This window comes from Lagenorhynchus albirostris, chromosome 16 (assembly GCF_949774975.1).
Source record: "Lagenorhynchus albirostris chromosome 16, mLagAlb1.1, whole genome shotgun sequence".
Classification (NCBI taxonomy): Eukaryota; Metazoa; Chordata; class Mammalia; order Artiodactyla; family Delphinidae; genus Lagenorhynchus; species Lagenorhynchus albirostris.
The window spans coordinates 66,446,669-66,473,834 of NC_083110.1; the positions used below are offsets into that span (position 1 = coordinate 66,446,669).

The 27,166-nt window shown below is 42.2% G+C and overlaps 1 protein-coding gene across 15 annotated transcripts in view; it reads right to left on the reverse strand.

The window, feature by feature from the left end:
- The window catches only part of GPAM (glycerol-3-phosphate acyltransferase, mitochondrial), a 127,578-nt gene extending 120,715 nt beyond the window's left edge, over nucleotides 1-6,863 (reverse strand). For 12 of the 15 annotated variants that reach the window (XR_009536025.1, XR_009536026.1, XR_009536024.1 and 9 more), the window contains exons 1-4: nucleotides 6,263-6,833; nucleotides 4,813-4,943; nucleotides 3,531-3,653; nucleotides 1,237-1,310 (exon numbers count right to left, since the gene is read on the reverse strand). Coding sequence is in view for 10 of the 15 variants with exons in the window: in XM_060125998.1 (XP_059981981.1) it covers nucleotides 1,237-1,310; nucleotides 3,531-3,653; nucleotides 4,813-4,943; nucleotides 6,263-6,299 (365 nt within the window). In the remaining 5 variants the exon portion in view is untranslated. Of the gene's footprint in view, nucleotides 1-1,236; nucleotides 1,311-3,530; nucleotides 3,654-4,812; nucleotides 4,944-6,262 lie in introns of all 15 variants that reach the window. The other 3 variants (XM_060125992.1, XM_060125994.1, XM_060125993.1) reach the window with 3 other exon arrangements.
- Nucleotides 6,864-27,166: the final 20,303 nt, after the last annotated feature.

Here is a 27,166-nt window from a genome sequence, read left to right on the forward strand (position 1 = left end):
AAAGCAGTGTGTGTGTGTGTGTGTGTGTGTGTGTAAAAATGTTTAGGCTATGCTTCATGCAACACACAGAAGAGCTAAATAGCCAACTCACTTGCACAGGTAGCTTATTACACTGAATAGTTCCACACTGCCTGGTCAATACAACATACGCTAAAAAGTGTGTGTGTGTGTGTATGTGTATCTCATATGCTTTTTTTTCTTAACTGCCTCCAACTGAGGATCACAAACGAACTCCTCGGTTTTGTATGTAAAATATCTACTTACATAAAGAAAAGACTCAATGGGATTCTTTTGCTTAGGATCTTAATCATGTCAACCAAAGGAAAAAAAAATTTCTCCTCTTTCCTTTAAACTTGAGAGCAAGAGAGAGAGAGAAGAAAGGGTAGCATGGAAATTAGAAAAAACACATCCCTTTAGTTCTATTTAAAAAAAAACTTTATACCCAAATATTATCATGCTCACTTATAATATCATCATCAAAATATGAGTAGTAAAATCAGAAAGACTTAAAATTTAAGTATTTGACTTCTTGGATCAGTTTTTTAATGGAATTTTGTGTATTTCTCATCACCTGAGCCTACTACTGACCTACTCCAGGCATTTAATCTTAGAATTATAAGGACTGGTAGCATTTTTGGCTGCCGTTTCTCTCTTGTCTCGCAGACATTCCCCCTCTTTCCTCATCCCCTAGACTAAATTCACTTAGAACAAAGCCTCTTTTCTCCCACTCTGATGCCTAACAGCCTATCCCCATATGCCTGGAATTTGGAAGTAAGAATTCTAAGAAAAGTCTTAAGCTAATAATAAATCAAAGAACATCTGTTCAATAGAGAAAAATATCTTCCAAATCTCTGTAGATAGGTAGATTTCAAAAAGTTACACTTTCTTTGAGGTATAAAATAATAATAGATCATAAGACATTCAAACCTACACCTCTCCTCACACATATCTCTGTCACATTTTGGCACATTTCAGCTGCAGCATCAATATCTGAATAAGGTAAAGAAAGCCAGAAGTGATATATACATGCTCATGAAAATATTATATAATTACAGCAGGAAATAGCAATAGGTCTTCTCAGGTTCCAATTTTTAGATAAAGCCTTTTGTGTCAGAAGTTAGTATCTTATTAACTCTAAAAAAGATAAATAAAGAGATCCATCTTAAAGTGTGTTAACTGGTTATTATGGAATTTTTCTCTTGACATGCATTAGAAGTATAAGAAATGTCTTTTTACCTTGTGTGAGTTTCATTGATATAAATAACATTCCGCAAACCCAAAGATGGGATACTGGGGTTGAAAAATTTATCCTACATAAAACAAAATAAAATTAGACATAAATATATGACTGGATTGCTGGTGAAGGACTCACATTATTAGTTCTTGAGGACTTTTATAATTCAAGCATAAAGTAAGGCATTGCTTCAAAAATCTGAGATGAAGAAAAATGGTGTTTTATTGAAAACTACTTTTTAGCCTTCTAAGAAGGTCACAAACTCAAAACTAATCATCAGCAGCTTTCAAAGGAACTACTGTCTCTCACTTTCCTGCCCTACTCCCCATCCCCAACCAAAAGGAGTTAAAGCCAGAGACAGCTTAAGTCATTGACAGGAAAACTGGAGATTTCAGTGTTTTCAAAATACAAAAATACTATGCTAAGTATCATGTAGTTATTGTGAGATTACTAAATCTCCCAATAATCCTGACACATAAGAATTATTATCCTCATTTTATAGATAGGAAAACTGAGGCTTGCAGAAGTTTAGGATTCAATCCCAGATCTTGCTTCAAAGAATGTGGTCTTTCTATTCCCCTAAAATGACTGTCTACTTAATGAGAAAACATATGGCTAAAGGTCACCCTCTTTACAGGTAATCTTGAAGGATAATCCAGAAATAGCTCTGCTAAAAAGAGAAAGGCCATAACTTTAACAATGGGGGCAAAAAGGTAAACTTTCCACAAATAAATGCTGAGAAAGCACAATGTACCCTCAATAAAAGATGTCAAAATACTTAAGTGATATCTCCTTAGAGAAAAGGAAAATAGGATTTCATAGAAAGGGTAGCAAATGTCAAAAAATTACTACAAAAATACTGTCAAACAAAAATTATTTTAGAAAAACATGCCATGGAAGAATATAAGATCAAGTTTAGCTCTATCAGGTACTATACGTAGGCAAAAATCAATTATCTGTTATACTACTCACCTATCCCCACCCCAGACCATCACCACCACCAAATAATTTCTTACACTCTCTTCTGACTGAAGAACACATTAGAGTTAAGGTATTGTTTTGATCTTTTAAGCATTCAAAATTAGAATTAGATGAGATGCCAGATCTAAAAAGAAAAGCCACATGATCTATTTAAATCTTTATTTCTACTGGCCTATTAATCTGAACTGGCCTTACTCCTAGACTAGAAAATGTCCATGATCCTTCACTTCCACCATAATCTTGCAACAAGGCACTTGTGATTTAAGAGGAACAATATTTCTATCAAGATATTCTTGAGCAGACCTGAATATTTAACATAAACTGCTTGGGTATCACACAAATCTCTCTCAGATTAGTAAATTCCTTATACAAGACTTTCTGCCAAGCCAAACCTGAGTGGAGAATTCTCACAGCACTGTTAGCTGTTCACACAGGTTATAAGCAACTTCTATAAATTGCAGGGTTAATAAATGGCACTTACATGTCCTGGTAACTGGCCCATCCCAGAGAGAGCTTACCATCCAGTTATACGTTTTAAAAGGTAAGTCTACTGCCTTAGAACACAGCCACATTAGAGTCTACATTCCTGTGCTAACTCATCCCTCTGGCAAAATGCCCTCAGAAGCATACTTCTCATCCAATCGACTCTTCCCAAACACTACACTCTAATGTGGAAGATTTTGTATGGCTTGTTTTTTCCATCAAATACGAACAACAAGCGCATGCACACTCCTTCCTAAATCTTCATCATAACATTCTAGTAACCATCCTTCCCTATCACAGAGTCAACCGAAACCCCTCACTCCCTCCACCGCAGGAACAGACACTTAGCAAAAGGGCAAAGCCACTGCTTTAATTTCTTATTCTGTCCTGCTCCACGCTCATGTGTGAGCTCTCTCTCGCGGGCGCGCGCACTCTCTCTCTCTCTCATCCATCTTGCTAGGACTTTAACTTTCAGTGCTAAATTGCAACATCTTGAAGTTACATGAAGGTTCCCACCAACTCTTTGGAAGGGTTATCTTAAAGTAAGATCTACTCTCCCTCTAAAGTCACATTAAAATGAAAAAACAAAACAAAATATAGCCTGGCATCAACTATTAGACCAACATTCACTGAATAAATGAATGGAAAGAAAAACTGAGTCAACATCTTTACTTGGAATATTTGGTTTATAAAGATGGGCCTAAGTTCTAAAAATGCATTAAGTCCATTAAGACTACACAATAATAAAATTCACACAAAGTTGGAAACCTGTGTCACATATTTCACTCTGTTTATTAAAGGTCAACAAAGGTATTAAAGGCAGCATTCTTACCCAGCTCTGGGGAGTACAGGAATAACAACATCTTCCTACAAAGGGCCTTTTCCGGCTCATTAGGCTTCCTTTCCACTTCAAGGTAGCAGATCTGAAGACAGTCGGTCTGAAACGACACTCACCCTAATAAATATTAAGAAAAAATAGTGTGTCAGTAACAAGAAAATTATACTTGTCCACTTGATCTCTAAGCTAGTTCAGATAGAAGAGAAACTTCTGACATATTTTCTTTTTGGTGGCATGTGTTTCTCAGAGTGATTTTTCATTCAAGGTGCTCCCTCTACGACCAACACTGCGAACATAAGCAAAAATTGAGCACCTAAGAATAGCAATAGCTGGCAACACTCAAAGCAGCATTCAAAGGTTTAAAAACTAAGTTATAAAAGGTCAGATAGCCTTCTGACAGTAGCAGAAGGAATAAAGTCAGACTCCGGGAGCCCTATGCTAACAATTCACCTCACTCCCTCTTAAATCACACACTCCCACAAAAGAACGACAAAAGCCTTACCCAGAGTAAACAAGTTGTTATAATACGGTTTAAAATATTTTACTTTAAATGAAAAACAAGGTAAACTTATATAATATTCCTTTATCCTAACAAGAGAGTTTAAAGTCTGGAATTTAAATTATAGCCATACTATCCAATTAGGGTCAAACTCTGCTCTTCTGTTTTAAATAATTTTCTCTTAACTTTGAGTTCATCAGTTGCTCAAATCCCACTGATATCACATTCTCAAAAATAAACCAAAAAACCACCCAAAACTCCAACATCATTTTTTATCTAAAGCAGATAGTGCTCAGGAAACATTTAAAACATGCCATGTTATATTGACATAGGGAAAACAATACAAAAAAAAAAAAAAGCATGCCCTTTGGATTGAGATACATACTAAAATCTCCTATTTTCAATTTTTGAAATAAAGTTTACTTCCATTACAAAATTCACACTTGTGAAATGCAATCATGGAAAACAGATACGAAAAGAAAAAAAAATCTCTTTATAATTACACCACCCAAAACAACTAATAGGTTTTTTTTCCTATTGCTTTTTAACATAATCACTGTACTTAAATTTCCTACTCAATTTTCTCTTCCCAATAACATAATATCATAAGAATTTTTAAATATTAGACTTCATAAACAAATCTTCTAACAGCTGGAGGTAGTTTCTGTAGCTATTAACCTCTATTTGAATTTCTGTTGCTTCCAGTGTTTCCACCTTCATACACACTGAAATGAACATCTTTAGGCTGAATGCTTTTAACCTGTATCTTAAACTTACCCATTCCTCGCTTGCATGCTTACATCGACCAATACTGTATTCAGATGAATTTGGCAAATAAGAAACATCTATCATGCCAAGGGTCAGTGCAGATTCATCCATGTCACAAAGCGTAACTCCCAAATCATGCGCTATAAAAAAATGTATACCGTATAAGTTAATGAGGGATCCAGAGAGCAAATACTAGAACTCAAAATTCTGATTTCTATATTATTTTGCCCCATGATAGGATGTCAAATGAACTATGGAGGACTTCCCCATGTTTAGTCAATGTGTAAAAAAGGACTTTGATGTGTATATATGAATCCAGGCCATCCTGATTTTAAAAAAAAACAAAAAACAACATTCGTTATCTTTGGACTTCATGAACAAAACAGCTATGAATTCACGAGGGTAAATAACAGCTGATTTCAGGTATGTGACAAATAATTATTTCACCTGTGTAACTGAATAGTTCCTGGAAGTATGAAGATACGCATTTATTAAATTAAAGTTACATGTATGCACACAAGCAGATAATTTTGAAAAATTATGTGCTGGGAATTCTTCGTCATACACACTGTGCAATGTAAAATGGGTAACGGTAATGAGAGCACCTCTCAAGTTTCCCACTTCAACTGAATTAAGCTCTGAATTTTCTGTGCTGCCTTAAATGAAATGATGTTTGCAATTTTAATACATCTACACAGCTCTAAGACAAAAGTACACTGTTCTAAAATATCTGATTTATAAGTTTTCGTATCTTTTCAATAAGCCTTTTCCTACCCTAGGAAAAACGTTCACTAACAGTGAACTGCTAAAGAAAATAGATATTAACTTAAAATATAAGAATTTTCTAACATAATTCTCAAATTATTTTAGCATTTGACTATTTCTCACCTGGCCTTAAATTAGTCCTTTAAAACCCTGAAAGGTCATGTCCAAGTTAACAGTGTTCCTTGGAGGGCAGATGCCGATTTCTTTACAATCCCCATGTGGATTTACAGTGGTAACTGTTATCCTCAGCATGACTATACACATTCTTAACAATTTTATGTGAGTAGCAATCTACCATAATAGGCGAGGGTAGGGAATAGAAAGCAATGCACCTGGCAGGAAAGCTCTTCTGTATTATAATATAAAACTCAGCTATCAGTTTCAGGTGCAGAATGTAACTACAACCGGCAGAGCCAGCTGCTGCCTGGGAAAATGAAGACTCGTCTGGCCCCTGTGATGAGGGCAGGACGAGAGGTGGAAACAGTCTTGTGCCAATAGGAAGTCCACGCTTCACCCCTCCCTCCCCACGTTTGTCCAAGGTTGAAAAGTACACCCCCCCGTAAAAAAAAAGAGAGAATCCTGGAGGCGCCAGGCTGTGGGCTGAGGGGAGCCAACTGTGGGTTTTAAAAGCGACAGAGGCAGGAGGGCCAGCTCTGAAGCCAAACAGATCAGAGTTCGAATCCCCCCTGCTTACCATCTGTGTGACTTTGGACGAGTTGGTTAACTTCCATGCCTTGGTTTCCCCATCTGGAAAATGGGCATGATATGATAAATCTTACCTCCTGGGTTGCTGGGAGGACTGGATAATACCCCTAAGACGCCTGGCACAGTGTCTGACGCACAGTGAGTGCTCAGTTCAATCAGTGGTCATCTGTCAACGGACTGTCCCCAGCACCAGCTGCTCCCAGAGCACGCTTGCTGCCTCAACGCCAAAGCCAATGACTCCACGTGCCCTTCGGGTGCGCGGGGGACTGAGCCCACAGGGACTTCCCTCTCGCCCAGGGGAAACCTGCCGCAGCCCGGTCTCCCGGGGAGAGAAAAAGCCCGACCCCCACGCCGGCACGAGCCGGGCCCATCTCTCAGGGGGAACCCGGGAGCTCGAGGGAGAGGGCCGGGGGGAGCGGACCGCCCGGCAGCTTGCTGGAGTAGCGCCGGGCCCGGTGAGAGGGCGACCACACACCTGTCCCGGCGCTCCCGGCGCGAGCAGCCTCCCTCAGCCCGCTCCCGCCCTGGCCGCTCGCACCCTCGGCTCCGCCGGCTTCTCCTCTGCAGCTGCCCGCACTTCAAGCCTCCGCCGGCGCTGCTGCAACGTCGCGCCATGATGACGCAATCGGCGCCTGGGGTGACGAGCGCAGCCGAGGGCCAGCCACTTCCGGGAGGGCCAGGGTTGGAGCTAGGCGCCAGGGCCCAGCGGCCGGGGCTCTGCGCGGCTCGTGGCCTCGTGCACTGGGGATAGGTCCGAGAGTAGAAGGTGTGCCCGCAAGTGTGTTTGTGTGGCCAGGTACGGCGTGTGCTGCCTAAACGCGCAGTGATTCTGCCTGGGCGCTGAGTCACGTGAGTGTGGGTGCATCTGCGTTGTGTGAGCTCTGTTCCTCTAGAAGTTTGTATCTCCGCCCGGCTGTCCTGGGAGCCTGCACGTGGGCTGTCTTTTTATGAGATTTGTAAGACTGCAGAATTTATTGGGATGAGAGAGGTAGGGATTGGGAATGACCCTGTTGTGTAGTTTTCCAAACAGTGGCTGAGTGCCTTTTCCTGAAGAAAGAATATAAGGAATTAAAAGAGAAATAAATAAGGCTTGGACGAGCCCGAGTCCAAATTTCTCTGCCTTTGGTCCTTGAAACAAATTAACAAGGGGCACAAAGAGTTTCTTTCACAGTATTTGTCGTACCATTGACAAGGCCAGTGGTTATCAAGAGATTAGCAATTTAGAAGGGAAAAGATAACCTTTTACATGCACTTAAGCAACAAGCATTAACTATGCACTAGCAGACGGTACAAAGATCGTTAAGGCATAATCCCCGCCGTCACGCCTCTGCCACCAGTCCTCATCTCCTCTGCACACATGAACCCTAACCCTCTCTTCCAAACAATCTCTGCCCATGTCCATCCATCAAAAACCATCCACAGCTCCCACAGTCCAAATGCCTGAGCCTGGCATCTAAGGCTTACACAGAGAGGCCTCTACTTTTCCCACTGTTCTCCATCAAGAGCCCCTGCTTCAGCCTCTCCCATCGTCCCTTGTCAAGCCCTGGGCCCTCATACTCCTAACTGTGCTCACACCTCTCTCAGCTAAATTTGACAAGTTCTGTGTTGAACTAGGACTCCAAGCCTTCCCTGATGTCTCCAGCCCTCCATAAACACACTGTCATTTAAGTCTTTACTAAATTTGTTACAATATCGCTTCTGTTTTACATTTTGGGTTTGGGGCCACAAGGCACATGGGATCTTAGCTCCCCCACCAGGGATCCAACCCACACCCCCTGCATTGGAAGGCAAAGCCTTAACCACTGGACGGCCAGGGAAGTCCCAGTGCCTGTTTCTTAGGTAACACTATGATACTTTGTTATAGTAAATACATAACAGTAAACACAGTAACTACTTGTTGAAGCTAAGGAACAAGAAGTAAAACAAGAGTTCTTTCTCTGGCACTTCCTACTTCTGTTTGTAAATCCATCCCAAGACAATTCAAAGCAGCAGGAATTGTTATTCATTTAAAAAAAGATTTTGAGCTTCTTGAAGTCAAGGACCCTGTCTTTATTCAACGCCCCCTCACACACCTTAGCTCTAAGCACACATCTAAGTATTTAAGGCCTATGATGACTAGAATAAGATGAATTCTCATCCCAAAATATCATGAAATTTGTGTACAGATTACTGACCCCTGACATTAAAAAAAAAAGAAAGAAAGAAAGAAAAAGAAAAGGAGGGGAGAAAATACAGGAAAGTCACAGGATGTGAAGTCACTGTTAAAGAGAAAGTAATGAGAAATGATGTAGAGCACCACGGGAATTAAAGTGTAAGCCAGAGGGGAAAATTAGGTTCTTATATAAACTTCATTTGTAGGCAACTCTTCTGCAACACCCACTGCACAAGAGTTTACGGTACTTGGAGGAGATGTGGACTGCAGTGCACAGATTACTAAATGAGAACTGTTTTGGAAGCAAGTGACACCCTAGGCAGTCTTTTATCAACAGAACCACAATAACTTATAGTAATCCAGATCCAATCTAGTCAGCCAAGGTGGAGCAACAAGGACTGAAGGATTGAATTTACTCTCCTAAGATGACAACAATAATAAAAAAAAATTTTTTTTTAAAAGCAAAATGTATAAAACAGCAAGCAGTGCAGGACTGTGGTCCATAAGGGAAAGGAGGTGAATGAGGTTAAGCACTATGATTGCCTCAGCCTACTGCCTAGAAAGAGTTGCCAGGCTATAGCGCAGACAGGGGTAATCCAGGAAGAGCTAGGTAGACTTTCTGAATTGAGAAGCTAGAACTGGGAGACCAGGAAGGCCAAAACAGCTGGAATTGGGAGTAGAGTACCAGAGAGGTGTGCCTCTTCCCACAAGGCAGAGTGAAAAGATAACCAGTGAACATATGGGACCAGGAATAAGGCCTGGAAAATCCCATAATTCGCAACTCAAAAAGTCTTGCCTCAGTAGTGAGGTAAAATTAACCGTAGAGTAAAACTTCTCTGGACCTACCTAACAAATCTTAAAAGGCAGCCCCCAAAGGATCAAACTTCACAAGAACAAAATATCCCAAAACAAAGTACAAGAATACTTAAAGGATATCAAAAATATCTAGCACCCGACAATGTAAAATTCACAATGTTACTCTTCCAATCAAAAATCATCAGGGATGGGCTTCCCTGGTGGCGCAGTGGTTGAGAGTGCCTGCCGATGCAGGGAACATGGGTTCGTGCCCCGGTCCGGGAAGATCCCACATGCTGCAGAGCGGCTGGGCCCATGAGCCATGGCCGCTGAGCCTGCGCATCCGGAGCCTGTGCTCCACAACAGGAGAGGCCACAACAGTGAGAGATACCGCAAAAAAAAAAAAAAAAAAAAAAAAAAAATCATCAGGGATGCAAAAGGAAGCAGGAAAGAATGAACCACAATGAAGAGAAAAATTAATTAACTGAAAAAGTCCCAGAAATGACAGAGATGATAGAATTGGTAAATAAGGACACTAAAACATACTTACAACTATATTCTGTAAGTCCAAGAAAGTAGAGGAAAGATTGAGTTAAGTAGAGATGTGGAAAACTTAAAAAAGACCCAAATCAAACATTAGATATTATAAAACCATTGTCTGAGATTTTTAACACACACACATGCATACATCACTTGTACAGGATGAACAGCAAGTTAGACGTTACTGGAAAAAAAAAAAAAAGAACCAGAAAATGTTGCAATAGAAACTATCCAAAATGAAACACAAATAGAAAAAAGTAAAGACTGAAACTAGAAATGAACAGAGTATCAGTGAGCTTAATATATATGCAACTGGCATCCCTGAAGAAAAGGAGAAATATCAGAAATACATATTTGAAAAAATTATGGCTGAAAACTTCCCATATTTGATTAAAACTATAAATTCACAAATCCAAGAAGCTCAGCAAACTCTAAGTAGAAACAAGAAGAAAACTATACCAAAGAACATCTCAATTAAATTGCTTACAACCAGTGATAAAGTGAAAAATCTTAAAAACAGAGGAAAAAAGACACATTACAGTGCAGAGGAACAAAGATCAGAATGTCAGGAGACTTCTCATCAGGAATATGCAAATGAGAAGATAGTGAAGCAGCATCTTTAAAGTACCCAGAAAGAAAACTGTCAGTTTAGGATTCTTTCCCCAAACATGTATTTCAAACACAAGACAAAATAAAGACATAGCTGACACACAAAAGCTGAAAGAATTCACCACCAGCAGACACTACAAGCAATGTTAAAAGAAACTCCTTCAGGTAGAAAATACAGCCAGATGGAAATTTGAATCTACATAAAGGAATGAAGAGCTCAAGAAATCATAAATCTGTAGGTAAATAATTTTTTCCCTTTTAAAACTCTTTTAAAAGATAATAGCTTAATGCAAAAATAAAAACAATATTTGGGGGGGGTTATAATATATGTAGAAATAAAATGTATGATGACAGCACAACATCCAGAAAGGGGGAAGTATCTGTTGTTGTAATATTCTTATACTAAGCATAACGTCGTGTGATATACTTGAAGGTAAAGATGTATACTCCAACTCTTAAAACAACTGCCGTAAAAGTAAAACAAAGAGTTGTAGCTAATACATCAACGAAGAAAATAAAGCAGAATCATTAAAAAAAAAAAAAGTCACTCGAATCCAAAAGAAGGCAGTAAATGAGGAGAAAGGAAAGGAAAATGGATTGAGAAAGAAAAAACACATAGCAAGATGGTAGATTTAAATTCATGCATATAAGTAATCACCCCAGTTAAAAGGCAAAGATTGTCAGACTGGAGAAAAAAGCAAGAACCAACTGTATGCCATCTATAAAAAGAAAAAAAAATCACTTTAAATATAAAGACAAATAAGTTAAACGATTGAAAAACAATGTACCATGCTAATGATAATCAGAAGAAATATGGGTGGTTATATTAATATCATACAAAGTAGATTTCAATACAAAGAATATTACCAGAAATAAAGAGGATCATTTCATAATGATAAAGGAGTCAATCCATCAAGGGGAAGAAACAATTCTAAATATTCATGCATCTAGTACAAAGCTTCCAAATATATGAATCAAAAACGGACAGACTTTCAAGGAGAAATAGAAAAATCCATGATTATAAACAGTAATTTCAGCACCTCTGTTTCCATAACTGAGCAATTAGGCAGAAAATCAGTAAAGATATACAAGGCTTGTACAATACTGTCAACCAACTTGGCCTAATTGACATTTATAGAACACTACACGCATAGATAGAATATCATTTTTTCAAGTGAATACGGAACATGTCTTGGTAAAACCTGCCATAAAACAAGTCTCAATAGGTTTATAAGGAGTCAAATCACATAAAACATACTCTGACCACAATGGAAATTAGAAATCATTAACTTAGAGGTATCTGGAAAATCCCCAAATATTTGGAAACTAACATGCTTCTAAAAAACAAAAACAAACAGAATAAACACCCCACCGTTTAAAGAATAAATAAATCAGAATGAAAATTAGAAAGTACTCTGAACTGAATGATGGTGAAAACACACCTTATAAAGGCTGGGACTCAACACCTTGAAATACCACCCTGAGATCAGTGATTTGAGTTGAGACCTGTCTTCTTTTCTAATACAAATATATTAGTGCTATAAACTTCTCACTAAGTTTTGCTTCAGCTACATCCGTCAAATTGTGACGTGTGCTTTTTTTTCTCTGCAAGAATGTTATGAGGAACAGTGTCAACTGACTTGCCGAAATCCAATGACAAAATATCTATGACATGCCCTGATCTCAAATACAACAGTTACTCCATCAAAAACTTTTAAAGGATATAAAGTTTGGCCTGACTTACTCTTACTGAATCTATGCTGTTCTCATCATCCACTTTCCTCTAGATTTGTTTTCTTCATTCATTTATTTAATAAATATGTATAGAACACCTACCGCCCGCCAGGCAGCATAGGATAAGATAGCCTAGGAGACTTACACACAACTGTTTGATAATTGTGTCCCAAAAGATTCAAAAATCAGCCTCAAGTTCAGTAGCCTGTGGCTTCTACAACTCAGTTGATTTGGGGCAGGCAATGAGACCTGTCTGTCCAATACCCATTCCTTGTGGGGTCCTGGCTATTAGAAGCCTGATTTTATTCGGAGTGATCTCTTGCCAGCCCCGAGAAAAGAGTGAATCAAAGTATCTGAGTTAATTATGATAATCTTGTTCTCTAATAGTCTAACTGTCCCCTGCAGCCAAGATGGTCTTATGACCCAGTTCTGGGCAGTGACACCTAAGAGAAAATCAAACTTGAGGATTTCCGGAGAAGTGTTTCTTTCCTAGTAAAAGGGAACAGATACAGCTGGCCCTGCTTCTTTTTCACTTTTTTCCCCCATTTGCTCTGTAATTTAATGTCCAAACCCCACATTACCAATCACACACCTCTGGATTTTAAGCCACTGAAATCTTTTTTTTCTGTTACTCACAGACAAATTGCATTCCTGACTCATATTTAATTTTTAAGCACAGTGATTCCAGCTGCTAGAATAACTCAAACATAAGGGAGAAAAAGAGCATTGAGAAATAGTCCCTGCCAGTATATCACGCTGGGGGATGGCAATGGACGTGACCTGGGAGCCTGCCATTTAGAACGTACCTTAGGCCAGAAGAGAATGGAATCCCCTCTGACTCACTTTTACCACGTGTGTGACAGAACAGGTACTTCAATTTGACTGAAAACTGCTTCATAGTAGGTTAAGCCAAAAACTTCAGATAAGCCAAGCAGGAGGCAGTCATGCTTCTGGGAGAGCTGGCTTGGCATCTTCTACCGTGTGGGCTGCATGACGAAGCTGATGCACCCACCCCAGGAAGCAAGGCCAGTGGGAACTAGGTAGGGTTCCAGGCTTTCAGCCACAAGCAGGGCCTCAGGGCAGGGCACCAGCTCTAGAGTTGGAAGCAGGGCGCTGAATCAGTAACTGCTAGAGCAGTAATTAAGAAATTAGCTTCCAAGTCAATTTCTTTTGTTTACAACTGTTAATTTATTCTTAAAAAGGAAAGTTATTTTTCCTTCTCCCAGGAGTGTAGCCAGGCTCTGTGGTTTAAGTCCTGAGGTTCTGTTGAAAGAGGCTAAGTCATGGCCATTAGCAGCCTTTTTGTTACTGAAAGACAAAAAATGAGAAACTATTGACTGTCTTTGGTCACCAGAGGAGACAAAACCTGAACGGGCCTTCGCTTCCTCTGTGGAATCAAGCTGGACTGTGTGACAGGGAGAGGTTATCTGAGGCAGTAGAGGCCAGGAAGGCCCAGGTGCTGAGAAGGGGCTCAGGATGGAGGACTCCGCTCATGGATCTGATTGGAGATGGCTCCAATGTAGGCCCTAGAGGTGGCAGATCTTCAGAAGGAGGGTGAAAGTGGAAGCACTATGGAGAGAATAGAGAGTCTTGGGAGCCTCGGTGAAGGTCCCGGTGGCTGAGCACGTTGGGAAAACAGAACTCCACGCACCGTGCAGGGTGTAGGCAGGGAACAGTGGTGAAGAGGGCCAGCCTGAACAGAGCCAGGGCCTCTGGCTCACAACACATGTGCCAGGGAAAGGGAGAGGAGGGGAGTCCCAACACTGATCACCATTGGACTTCTAGGGACCCTTGACACGAGCAGTTTGGAGACAGATTAATTCAACATCAATTCATGCATAACGCAGTGACTGAGAGCCCGCTGTGCGCCAAGCATCTTTTTCAGACACCGAGGTTACACAGATGAGGCTGTCACACACAGATCCTGCCCTCATGGAATTAATGGTCTAACAGCCTATGGAACGTTGGGAGGGAGACAGTAGGGAGAGTAATAAACAAGCAAACAAATAAAATCATGACAAGTTTTGGAAACTGCAATGAAGATCCAACAGCATCTGTCACAGAGAATAACAGAGGTGACCAACATTAGATAAGGTGATGGGAAGGGCCTCTCTAAGGGAGGAGCAGCTACCTTGAGGCTGGGGTGTGAGAAGGATATGAAAGGAGACCAGGAAAGAGCTTTCCAAAAAGAGGGAACTATACCTGCCAAAGCCCTGAAGGAGGACAGAGCTTGGCAGACAGAAGTGAACAAAGGCCAGTGCAGGCTGGAGGGAGTGAAGGGGATGTGGCAGAGGGAGGGGTTGGGAAGACAGAAGGGGCCAGATAGAGCAGGGCTTTTTAAGCCGTAGTAAGAAGTTTGAAAAATGAGAAATAAAATGGTGACATGTCATACATGTCGTGGCGGAATCCACATGCCCTTTACCTTATAAAGATTAGAAAAGAATGCATCAAAACAAACCCAGGTCTGTGGACCTGGACAGCCCAGAAGGAGGAGAAATGGGCATTGATTCAGGAGCTATGATGTGGGCAGGGGCCTACCTGCTGCAAACTGGCCTCAGAGAACCTAGGCAAGAGGTAAGTACATTTTGTAAGCTACCACTTATTGGGCACTTACTACGTGCCAGGCACTGTTCTAGCACTCCATAGGCATTATCTCAAGCAATCCTTTGTATCAGGCATGGTGCTGTGTGAAAAACAGCCTGTGCTAGACAGCCGCTAGTGGACTTTAATACAGAATTCTACTTAGAAAGGTCTTAGAAGAACTGAAAGGACAAAAGGGGATAGTGAGGCAGCCTAGAGATTAGCAACAATGGAAGATCACTACCCTCCCTAGGGCTGGAGTGACAAAGCCAGGTGCTAACGCAGCCCCTAGGCAACAGCTGGGACCAAGGAGAGAGGGGCTGCCTAGGGGGAGCCGAAATCACAGAGCTGCCACCGCTGGAGATGCCCCCTGAGAAAGAGGGGGATACCCTCCCTGGCTTTTACCTCTTTCTGGCCTCGTCTGCCAGCCCTCCTACTGGCTGAAGCAAACTGCAGGGGAATCTAAGGAATGAATTTGCAGGGGGCTACCTCACCCACCCACCCAGCCCCTCCCCAGACATAAAGTAGAGCAGAGAAGGATGGGGATTGGATCTGAGAGCAAATAGGCAAATAAGGTACCCATCGTCCCAGCAGCCCCATGAGCTAGGAACTGTTATTACCCTGATTTTCCATATGGGAAAACTGAGGCACAGGGAGAGGTTAGGTGAATTTGGTATGTGGAAGAACCCTGATTTGAATTCAGATCCATCTGATTCTAGAGCCCAAACATGTAACTGATAGCATTACTCAGCCAGCATAGGTGAGAGCCTGGGAGTTAGGACTGGGCCACCAGATCCCAGGTCTGAAAAGCTTATCTTTATGTTAAACCCCACTCCATGAAGGAGCTGAGGGTAGTGATACTAAGAGGTGGTTGGCTTAAAAACTGAGCTGCTGCTAGTTGGGACATAAGTGGACTAACCCTGAGTCCTTCCAGCAGAATGTCCGAGAGTTGTGACAGGGCTTTGGAGCCTGACAACCTGGGTTCCAATCATGGTCTGCCATCTACCAGCTGTGTGACCCTGAGAAAGTTATTTAACCTCTCTGAGCCCCAAAATTCTCTCATTTTAAAAGTGGATTTGCTAATGTTCACTTACTGGGTTATTTTAAGGTAAAATGGAATAATGTATACAGATAATTAGCAGATTGCCTGCCAGATGGTGAGATTTACTAGATAGTAGCTATTATTATGATTGTTGTTAGTCTCCTCTTGCATAGACTCTGAAGACAAAAGAGAGGTCCTATTCCTTTGAGCTTGAATCCTAGTGAAGAATTTATCCTAAAATCTTTGGAACTCATATCAACCATTAAGTTTACTTTGTTCTGGGAAGAATGTCTCTGTATCAGTCAGGATGGGCTAGGTTATGATTCAGTAACAAATGTCTCAGAGTCTTGAGACAACAAAGTTTATTTGCCTATGCTACATGGAGACTGCAGGTTATTACAGGGGCTCTGCTTATAAGGTCACTAAGGGAGGCTCCACCTTGACACTTGCTTCCTTGATTGCTGGGGCTGGGACCAGAGAGTATAGGGAACCGTGCACTGGCTCTTAATCCACACATCACTTCTGTTCCCATTTCATTAGCTAAAACATCATAGAAAGCAAGAGAGTGAAGCAAGAGGTGGTGTAATCCCACCATGTGCCCAAAACAAGGTAACTAAACATTTATGAACAACCCTAATGACTATCAGAACAACCTCAGTGAAACTTTTGGTTGGGCTGGATAAAGCAAAGGCCCTAATCTGGAATGAAAGGATTCAGGAGCCTCTAACAGGCCAGACTACCCTAGATGACATCACAAAAGTTTGTCCTTGTTGTGCCTAGAATTGCATCTCCAAAGACGTTGTCTTTTAGGAAAAACTTTTCTTCCTAAATATTGCTTAAGACCACTTCTCTGAAAACCGCTGTTGGTTCTTGGAACGTATGATCCAACATGGTTTGTGGAGCTGAGATGCTGACTGTAGACAAAACATCTTGTCTTCTGGGAGAGGGAGCCTAATGTAGGCTAGATTCTTCATGCCCAGACTTACCCGGGACCTTTCTTCCACTGCTGTATAACCTGATGTCAGATTATTGCGTACTGATGGCTCGTGGAGCAAGTTCAAGCTCTGGCTGTAAGCCTTTCCTCAGCTTTCACAACCCCATGTCCTGCTGGATTTCCTTCTACCTACCTGAATGTTCATTCTTGGCATCTTTCGCTGGTTCAAAGCCCTCCTTCACTCTCATTCCACACTCTGTCCTTAGCAGACCAGGAACCTAGGAGTCATTCTTAGCTGCTTCCCACATCCAATCGAATACTAACTTCTGGCAACTTTACCTTCTAGATAGCTTTGAACTCATCATCTTTTTATCTTCCTCTCTACGTGAACTGTCTTATTCCAGGCCACCACCATCTTCCCTGGGCGGCACAGCAGCTTACTACCTGGACTCCTCATGTCTGCTTTCTATACACCACCCTCCCAAACACCCCACATATCAGCCAGGATGAACATTTGCAAGTACAACACTGACGATGTCAAACACCCCCATTTCTCTGCCTGATCCCCACTCCAACTGATTAAAATCTTTTCAATTATTCCTTATAGTTTTTAGAACTGCCAGTGCCTGGCACATTACACCGTTGTTAATCTCACCACCCTCATCTCCTCCCACTTGCCCTCTTTTTCTCCAACTTCAGTCACCCTTTCTTTCTTTCAGTCCCCAGGAAAAACGGGCTTTACTCTTCCATTGCACAAACTGCTTTCTCTGCCAACAGAGAGAGCACAACCCTTTTTTCTCTCCAACTCATGCTTCATAACGTAGCTCAGATCTCACCTCCTCATGAAAAACTTTTTGACCCTCAGACTAAGGCAGGCCCCATATCATATGCTTCTTCCCCAAGGGACTTATCACAATTATAATTGAATATTAATTAATTGTAGAATTAGCCATTTAAGATCTGCCTCTCCCTCTTGAATGTCCGTCTTGATTTCTCCCATTCCTTTCCTTTGTATTCCTAGCACCTAACAGTACCTTGTACAATACAGATTCTTAAGATCTATTTGTCAAATATCTAAATACAACATGGTTAATTACCTACTAACAAAGGAAGGTGTGAATGGCTATGACAACTGTCAAGAGTCCTGGACAAGGGTAGCTCTAGGAACAGGAGTATTCAAGGAGACATATATGAACCTAGAGTTTTGGGGGCTCAGGACTCATGGGTCTTGGGGAAGGCATGTATCCAAGCTTGACAGGGAGATAGGAAGCAGATTTCCCATTCCTCTCCCACCCCAACTTCCTGAGCCAGAGTAGGCGGAAGAACATAATACAAGGGAGAAGAGGGGCCCAACTCTCCAGTGGTAACCAGCAGCACAGTGGGAGGTGGTCCACAATGGATATGAACACCACAATTAAGTACAAGGCAGGGCTTCCCTGATGGCGCAGTCGTTGGGAGTCCGCCTGCTAATGCGGGGGACACGGGTTCGTGTCCCGGTCCGGGAAGATCCCACATACCACGGAGCGGCTGGGCTCGTGAGCCATGGCCGCTGAGCCTGCGCGTCCAGAGCCTGTGCCCCGTAGCGGGAGAGGCCACAACAGTGAGAGGCCCGCGTACCGCAAAAAAAAAAAAAAAAAAAGAACGAACAAAGCAAAGCCCACTAGTGCCCAATACACTTGAAGGAAGGAATTTGAAAATACTTGAGAGAAAAGCTAGACATGGCTGGAGACAGACTAATTTTTATTTTTCTTCCCTCAGAATCAGTCTTTGTCAAAAAAAGAAAAAAATTTTCATGAAGGGGACAAGGAGAAACAGGACTACTCTGCGTTTATTCTTTTTCTAATGAGTTCAAAGTAAGCTAGAAACTTACTTATTAAGTCTAATTGAAAGGAAGATCAATTGAAGTTCAGCTGAGGCTCATTTTTCGAATACTTTAAAATAAATTTACTTGCATTACTTTTGGGGACATAGAAGCTCTAAGATTTTCTTTTGGAAAATTATTCTCCTGGGTATTCTAAACATACTCCTTAAAACTGTGTCTGGCTTTTAACTTACAGATTTCCCAAAAGAAAATTTTTCCAAAGTAAAGAGTGTTATCAACCCAGTTTCCAATGATCTAAGTTGCCTGATATAAAGTGAAACCTGAATAAGCATGATGCAGCTGACTGCGGTTTTAACCAAATATTCTCTGACGGTCATCATCATATTATTCCTAAAAATATTTGAAATTTATTACAAGGATGACCTCCAACATGAAGGTAAGATATTAGAAAACAGGCTTTCCATAATTGAGGGTCACAGGGTGCCATCCTCTCTCCCAGCCCCGCTTTGTTTTCCGCTGTCTTGGGAGGGGATTAAGTCTGACCCTTCACTCAGTTAGGATGACTTACACCTCGCCTGTTCCTGTTGCATATCCAATCTGCTTAGGAGATGGCAAAACATTTTCCCCTTCATCAAATTACTTTACGGTTACTTTTTCCAGAGGCTTTCTGTTCTGGTCCAGGGTTCCTACTTCACCTCTATCTATAAATTTAGCCCACATACATGAATTGTAGAATTCCTAGTAACCAGTATAGGCTACGGGTGGGATCACACAGACCTTAATACCCACAATGTTGGTTTTTCTATAGATTATTTGTAAGTGATTTTCTTAGAGAATAGTCTGTCTAAATTTCTAGGCCGCCTGCTCACTAACTGCTGATGATATTGGGCTGTCCAAAACGTGCCTTCAGTTTTTAAGTAAAAATAAAAGACACATTTTTCCTTTTCACCAAGAACTTTATTGAACAACATATTCACCCTTTTGTTCCACCACCTTCTGCTACTTTTCAGGCAACTTCATAATTCCACCTTCCCAAAATTTTTTATCTTTTTTGAGCAAAGAACTGTTCCAGGTACCTTTTACAGTCTTCCAGGGAATGGAATTTTATTCCATTAAGAGAACCTGGTAAAGACTGAAATAAATGGAAATCCAAAGGTACAATGTCTGGTGAATACGGCGGATGAATCAGAACTTCCCAGGCAAGCTGTAACAGCTTTTGCCTGGTCATCAAAGAAAAATGCGGTCTTGCATTATCCTGATGGAAGATCGTGCGTTTTCTGTTGACTAATTCTGGATGCTTTTCATCGAGTGCCACTTTCAGTTGGTCTAATTGGGAGTGGTACTTGTTGGAATTAATCGTTTGGTTTTCCGGAAGGAGCTCATGATAGAGGACTCCCTTCCAATCCCACCATATACACAACATCACCATCTGTGGATGAAGACCAGCCTTTGGTATGGTTGGTGGTGGTTCATTTTGCTTGCCCCACAGTCTCTTCCGTTCCACATTATTGTACAGTATCCACTTTTCATTGCCTGTCACAATTTGATTTTTTGTTTGTTTGTTTGGTTTAACATCTTTATTGGAGTATAATTGCTTTACAATGGTGTGTTAGTTTCTGCTTTATAACAAAGTGAATCAGCTATAACACACGGAAAGGTCAGGGAATGGACAACAATGTATTTGGAGATACTTGAGCTGAGACCTCAGCCATCTCATCCTTGGATTTTTTTTTTTTATGCTTTACAGAGAAGCACATATTTTTTATTAACAGTGCAGCAATATCTATAATGACTGAGAGGATCTGCCAAAAGAATAAAGCCTCCTACCCAGCCAGCCCCCCCAAAAAATACTCTTAAAACAAATTGTGTGGATGGACCTAGAGTCTGTCATACAGAGTGAAGTAAGTCAGAAAGAGAAAAACAACGTATGCTAACACATATATATGGAATCTAAAAAACAACAAACAAACAAATGGTTCTGAAGAACCTAGGGGCAGGACAGAAATAAAGATGCAGATGTAGAGAATGGACTTGAGGACATGGGGAGGGGGAAGGGTAAGCTGGGATGAAGTGAGAGAGTGGCATGAACATATATACACTACCAAACGTAAAATAGATAGCTAGTAGGAAGCAGCCGCATCGCACAGGGAGATCAGCTTGGTGCTTTGTGTCCACCTACAGGGGTGGGATAGGGAGGGTGGGAGGGAGATGCAAGAGGGAGGAGATATGGGGATATATGTATATGTATAGCTGATTCGCTTTGTTATAAAGCAGAAAGTAACACACCATTGTAAAGCAATTATACTCCAATAAAGATGTTAAAAAAACAATAGTTATAATAATAAAATTATCTACTTGGTCAATAACCTCACTTTATAAACCACAGTGACTCTTAGCCAAATTCAAATTAAGCATAGTAGTCAGCTGGCTCTCCTCTGCATGTGACATGCAATCTGTTCTTATTCACAAAACCAAAGGTGGCACAAATAGGAATCCTGTTATTAATCAGGCATGTGCTTCACGGTTTTACAACATGGCTGCCATTCAGACACATCCACAATAATAATTATTCTGAGCCATTAATTACAGCTGGGCAAAATGTATTATGCAGACCTGTGAAGGGTCTTGGAATGTTGAGTATAAAGCTCATTCTATGGTTTCAATCTGTGTGTGCCCTATTTTCCTCATCTGCAAAACAAGTCTAATAATAGTACATACTTTATAGGGTTAATGTGAGGATTAAGAGTTAAAATATATAAGGCTCTAGGACAGTGCCTGGTGCATAGTGGGAACTATATAATGTTTGCAGTCGTGATAAGAACCCCCAGGAGAATGTGTAGTCCTCCAAAAGGAAGGCTGCATTTGACCCAACAACCATCAATCCCCCTTGCTTTCACAGGTCATAAGTGATAAATGTGGTCTTTGAGAATCACAGGCTTGCCCAGCTCCAACTCAACAAATGTTCCTTTTTCAGATAGAAAATTTCTAGAATTTTCCTTTGATAACCATGTTATAGATTGAGTCAGTAAAGTCTTTAAAGCAGTATTTCCTAACTTTTTAGAATCAGGGAACACTTTGAGAGTGTAATGAAACTCTAGACTTCCTCCTGATTAAAAAAAAAAGGACATGTAAAAGTTTGCATTCCATTTCAGGGGGCTCATAACCGCCCCCCGCCATGATCATTCATGGACCCCAGATTAAGAATCAGTGTTCGAAAGCATGGCTTGGAAGAGAGCCACCTTTGGATCTTATTCTTTTAAGGATGTCTGAAACAAAATGAGACAGAAACACATACTTGCGCATTGTAAAGGAAGTATTAACTACTGTTAGCCAAGGGGGTTGATAAATAAGGGGTTCTGGTGAGGATAAAGGTGATGAAAGCGGAGGAGAATGAAGAGGAGAACACGAGGGGGAGGGAGAGTCACCCCAAATGGATCAAAGTTGATAAGCTAAATGTACCCTTTTACCTTTAAGCGAGCCAAGTATGCACACTGCTTGGAACTGGAACGTACTGTATGGCTGTAACTATTGGCAACTCCGGAGGCAGTTTACCTGATTGTATCAGAGCTTTCTTTTAAACCTCAAACAGGTAAAATATTATCACTGGGGCTCTTCACCCCCTGTTCAATGACTGAGATACAAAAGAAATGCTAATTATGGGAATTGAGCTGTGAATTTTGAGTGACCCTAGGGACAAAATGATTATCTGGTTGTCTTAAGTTGCGGGAAATTTATTAGGGGGTTTTAAGATTACATTAACTGATTCTTACCTTAAGTGCTCCACCTGGAGAAGCATTAAAGTCTCCTGATAAGGAATGATTTCAAAGAGGTAATGGCATTGGCCAGAAGACTTGTTTCTTGGTGAGTCAGGGGCGCTGTAAGGAGAAAGCCCAGGTGAGGTGGATGTGTCCTGCTGGGACCACGTGATGGGCTTGGCACTTTGACCAGGGCTCACTAGAGCCCCTACTCATCTCCTATTTCTGACAGTGATGAACGCCAGAGACCAAAGAGGAAGAATCATATATTTACAACAAAGGTCATAGAATGAGGCCAAGGACCCAGTTACATTTCTGCCCCATTATGACCTTAGATTGCATCCCTGCCTCTGAAAGCATCTTCTCAGGATCTGTGAGCGTGACATGCTCTTACCTGTGCTGACCTCTGTTGCCTTGTCTTCTACGTCTCCCCTACCCCAAAACCTCCACTTTGCTCCAGTCCCCAAGGCCATCTCTTTGTTCTTGGACCATCCCAAGCTCACCCCTGGCTCGGGGCTTCTGTATTTATTGTCCTCTCTGCCAGGAACATTCCTTCTCTAGATATTTGCATGGCTGACTCATTCTCACGTTTCAGTCTGAGCTCAGTTAGCAACTTTCTGTCCCCTGCTTTGGCACTTTCCTTCATACTGTCCTATTTTATTTATAGCACTTATCACTGTCTGAAAGTAATCTATCGATTCATTTTCTTCATATCGTCAGTCTTCCCCATTAGACTGTGAGCTCCATGAGAGCGGGGATCGTCTATGTCTTGATCACTGCTGCAGCCCCCCAGGCTTAGCAGAGAGAAAGCACTAGAAATACATTTGGTGGGTAAAGGAATGAATGCTCATCGTAATAGCTACATTTATTGAGCTTTTCCTCTGTACCAGGCACAGGGCGGCAAATACTCTCTCACTGAATTCTCACAGCAACCCTCCAAGGTAGGTATTTCTTATCCCACGGTACAGATTAGGTTTCAGAGAGTTTATGTGGCTTTTCCAATGTCAAAGCAAGCAAGTAACTAAGACCTGATTTGAACCGAGGTATGTTTAACTCCCGCGTTACACTCTAAATCAGGAGTCAGCGCGCTTTTTTCCATAAAGGGCCAGAGAGTAAATATTTAAGGCTTTATGAGCCATATGGTCTCCGTTGCAACTCCTCACCTCCGTTGCAGAAAGCAACCACGACTATACATACACAAAGGGGCCTGGCAGTGTGCCAGCAACTCTATTTACAAGCCGTGGGCAGGATTTGGCCCAGGGACCATAATTTGCAGATCCCGCCTTTAAATCATCATTCTATCTGTGCTTTGCTAGAAGGGGGTTAAACAAAAGAGGAGGAGGGAAGTAAAAGAAAAGCATTAAAATGCGTGCCCTTCAAATAAGAAAGACAGCCGGTGGATAAACTAAGCTTAAAAAGGCAAAATAGGCGATGGAGTTCTGGTAAGAGTTATGACTCTACTTCACCTTCTCAACTAACTTATAACCATCACTGAGACCACAGGAGAGTTTGACGCAAATACGGTATTCTGTTTGAACCAAGTTTCCATTCATATTGTAATTATACGTGATTTCACCTGCCAACACCCTAATAGACCACACATACCCTCCATCCCAAGCAGGCCCAAGATAGGCAAGATTGAAGGATAAAGTATCCCAAGGCACTGTGACGGTTAAAACGCTTCCTCTCTCAACCACTGAGCCTGAAAACTTCAGTCTTTTCTTCTCAAGCAAAGGTATGAGTTTGTTGGCAAAAGGTGAAAGACAAGATATGAATCACAGGTCAGAGCCAGCCCAGAGAAATCTCCCGCAGCCTCATTGAGAAGGTGAACATATTGGTGCCCAGGGGTTTAATCAGAGTGGCTCTCGAGACTGAATATCAGCATTAACGCGAAAGACCAACTCCCCAGTCCCTTGAGCCTGGGCTGCAGGGTAAGGGCTGAACTTTGGGAAGATGGGAGGTAGGGACAGAGGTGGTTTCTATAGCGCTTGGCTATGCGGGAGCCTTGGGGGCAAGGCCTCCTCTCTGCCCTGTTTTTCTCTCAGGCGGCCCTAGGGCATTAGAAACACTGTAGACAAAATACTCATTTCTCTCTTACCCTGAAGAAAGTGTCCCTCTAGAAACAGCACGTGGCTCTTAAACCAAGAGGTGCATTTTCCTCAATCTGTATGCAATTTTCTAAACATGGCCTTTAAATGTTTGAATAGTGACAAACATTCAAACCTTAGGCTCCTGAAGCTTTTCCGAGGCCCGTGTGTGTGCTTTCTTGTAAAATCCAGTTTTTCTAAGAACGCTGCTAAGTCAGTTTCACCAGCGCCCCCATCTTTGATATCTGATTGGGTTCCTTATCCTCTGCCATCCCCCAGGTGATATCTGACACCCGAGACTACAGCAAAGAATCCTGTTGGGTCAGTTTACCGAGAATCCCCCTCACCCATGATGTTTCTTCTTGGTAATTTTCCACCCACTGACCCCCAACCTGCCCCTTAGCTGTAAATCCTCACTTGCCCAGGCTGTACTTGGAGTTGAGCCCAATCTCTCACCCCCACTGTAAAATCCCATTGCAGTGGTCCCTATATTTATCACAGTGGTCCCAAGTAAAGCCTGCCTTGCCACCTTTAACAAGTGTTATTTTTTTCCCCTCTAACACAGGAAGGCAGCCCCAGCATGGTAGAACCAGCATCTAGAGATGCAACATCTGACCCAGCTCTGCCTTAACCAGCAATGATGTCCTGGGTACCCCTTGCCACTCGCTTCCTTTTTCTGAGCCTATTTTCCTATCAGTAACACAATGAGTCAATTTCATACCTTTTCACCCACCCAGAAGTCCATCTTTTTGTTGTCTGTTTAACATCTACTATATTTATTGTTTTTAATAGCCACTATTTCAGATCATTTATATTATTAATAAAAATTGATTTCTATGGAACATTTAGTATTTACCAGAATTGTGCCATGTGCTTTCCATGTGTTCTAATATTTAATTCCTCATGAGGAGGAACCCTTGTGATTGCAGACTCACAGATATGACAGCTGAAGTTCAGGGAGGTGACATAAATTTCCCAAGGTCAATCAGAGAGTAAGTGGCAAAGCTGGGATTTGAGCCTGAACCTTTTTTTCTTTTTTTTTTTTTTTCTGAGAACTACACTGCCTTCATGAGCCCCGTAGCCCCTGGTCAGGGTCTGACCAGAGAGGAAAATGCAGATTCAAACTCCCTTGCCCTGGGCTTCCCTGGTGGCGCAGTGGTTGAGAGTCTGCCTGCCTATGCAGGGGACACGGGTTTGTTCCCCAGTCCGGGAAGATCCCACATGCCACGGAGTGGCTGGGCCCGTGAGCCATGGCCGCTGAGCCTGCGCGTCTGGAGCCTGTGCTCCGCAACGGGAGAGGCCACAACAGTGAGAGGCCTGCATACCGCAAAAAACAAACAAACTCCCTTGCCCTAACATTTTTTTTTTAATATTTATTTATTTTTGGCTGTGTTGAGTCTTCATTGCTGCATGCAGGATTTCTCTAGTTGCGGTCAGCAGGGGCTACTCTTCGTTGCAGTGTGCAGGCTTCTCATTGTGGTGGCTTCTCTTGTTGCAGACCACAGGCTCTAGGCACACGGGCTTCAGTAGTTGTGGCACGCAGGCTTCAGTAGTTGTGGCTCGCAGGCTTAGTTGCTCCACGGCATGTGGGATCTCCATGGACCAGGGCTCGAACCCGGGTTCCCTGCATTGGCAGGAGTATTCTTTTTTTTTTTTTTTTTTTGCGATACGCGGGCCTCTCACTGTTGTGGCCTCTCCCGTTGCGGAGCACAGGCTCCGGACGCGCAGGCTCAGCGGCCATGGCTCACGGGCCCAGCCGCTCTGCGGCATGTGGGATCTTCCCAGACCAGGGCACGAACCCGTGTCCCCTGCATCGGCAGGCGGACGCTCAACCACTGCGCCACCAGGGAAGCCCTGGCAGGCGGATTCTTAACCACTGTGCCACCAGGGAAGTCCCTGCCCTACCTTTTTATTACTATACGATTATAGTTTTCACTGGGTCAGGCTACAAAATACCAAGATGTTTTGCCTGGAGGAGATAGTGTAGGACCGGCCATGGATGTTCAATGCATGGTCTTTGCCCTTGAGACACTTAGAACCCAGGAGAGATGATAAAACCCACAGCCCAATCCATGCCCCAGGAGGAGCAGTGCTGATAACCCAGAAAGTGGGGGTTCCCTCAGCCTCAATTCCTTATTGTCATTTTTGTGCTCAAGCCAACATGAAACAGTGGCATCTACAAATCTCTGCTTATCGGAGAATCTTTTTCTTTGCTAGGGAGAGGCAGTCCCTTTAAGGATGGACCAATTCAACAATCTGGTGGTACAAGAGATCTGGGGCTCCCCTCGAAACAAACAGTTGAAGATTTGTTTTTGAGATGACATATCAGTGTTGGCTTGACAGGGAGGAGGTTGTGGGCACATGGTGGGATAAGGTTAGATTCCCAGACACAGCAGAGCAAGGCTGGCAAAGTAACTGGTTTGTGCAGATCTGATTCTCTCAGGGTTGGGGGAGAGAAAGGGGGAATGAGTTTAATTACTGAGTGTCTACTATGATCTATGCGCTTTTATATACACTGAGCATTAGGTCCTCACAACAATGTATAACGTTGCTGTTTTACAGATGACACCAGCGAGAAGCCAAACAGGAATTCTAGCTCTTCTTTCCATGCTTTGCCTCAATGCCTGTGTAGACACCGTCCTGCTCTAATTCAGCTTTTCATGAAGTAGATGGTACTTTCTCAATAGAATATCTGTAAAAAATATTTAGGCTGTAAAACCTAATACACTGCACCACGCATAGTGGGAGCGCAATAAAATAGGATAAACGAACAGCTCCTAATGTGGTTTCTCAAAACAGATATCCTCGGATCCAACAGCTCTCAACTGGGGGTGATTTTGCTC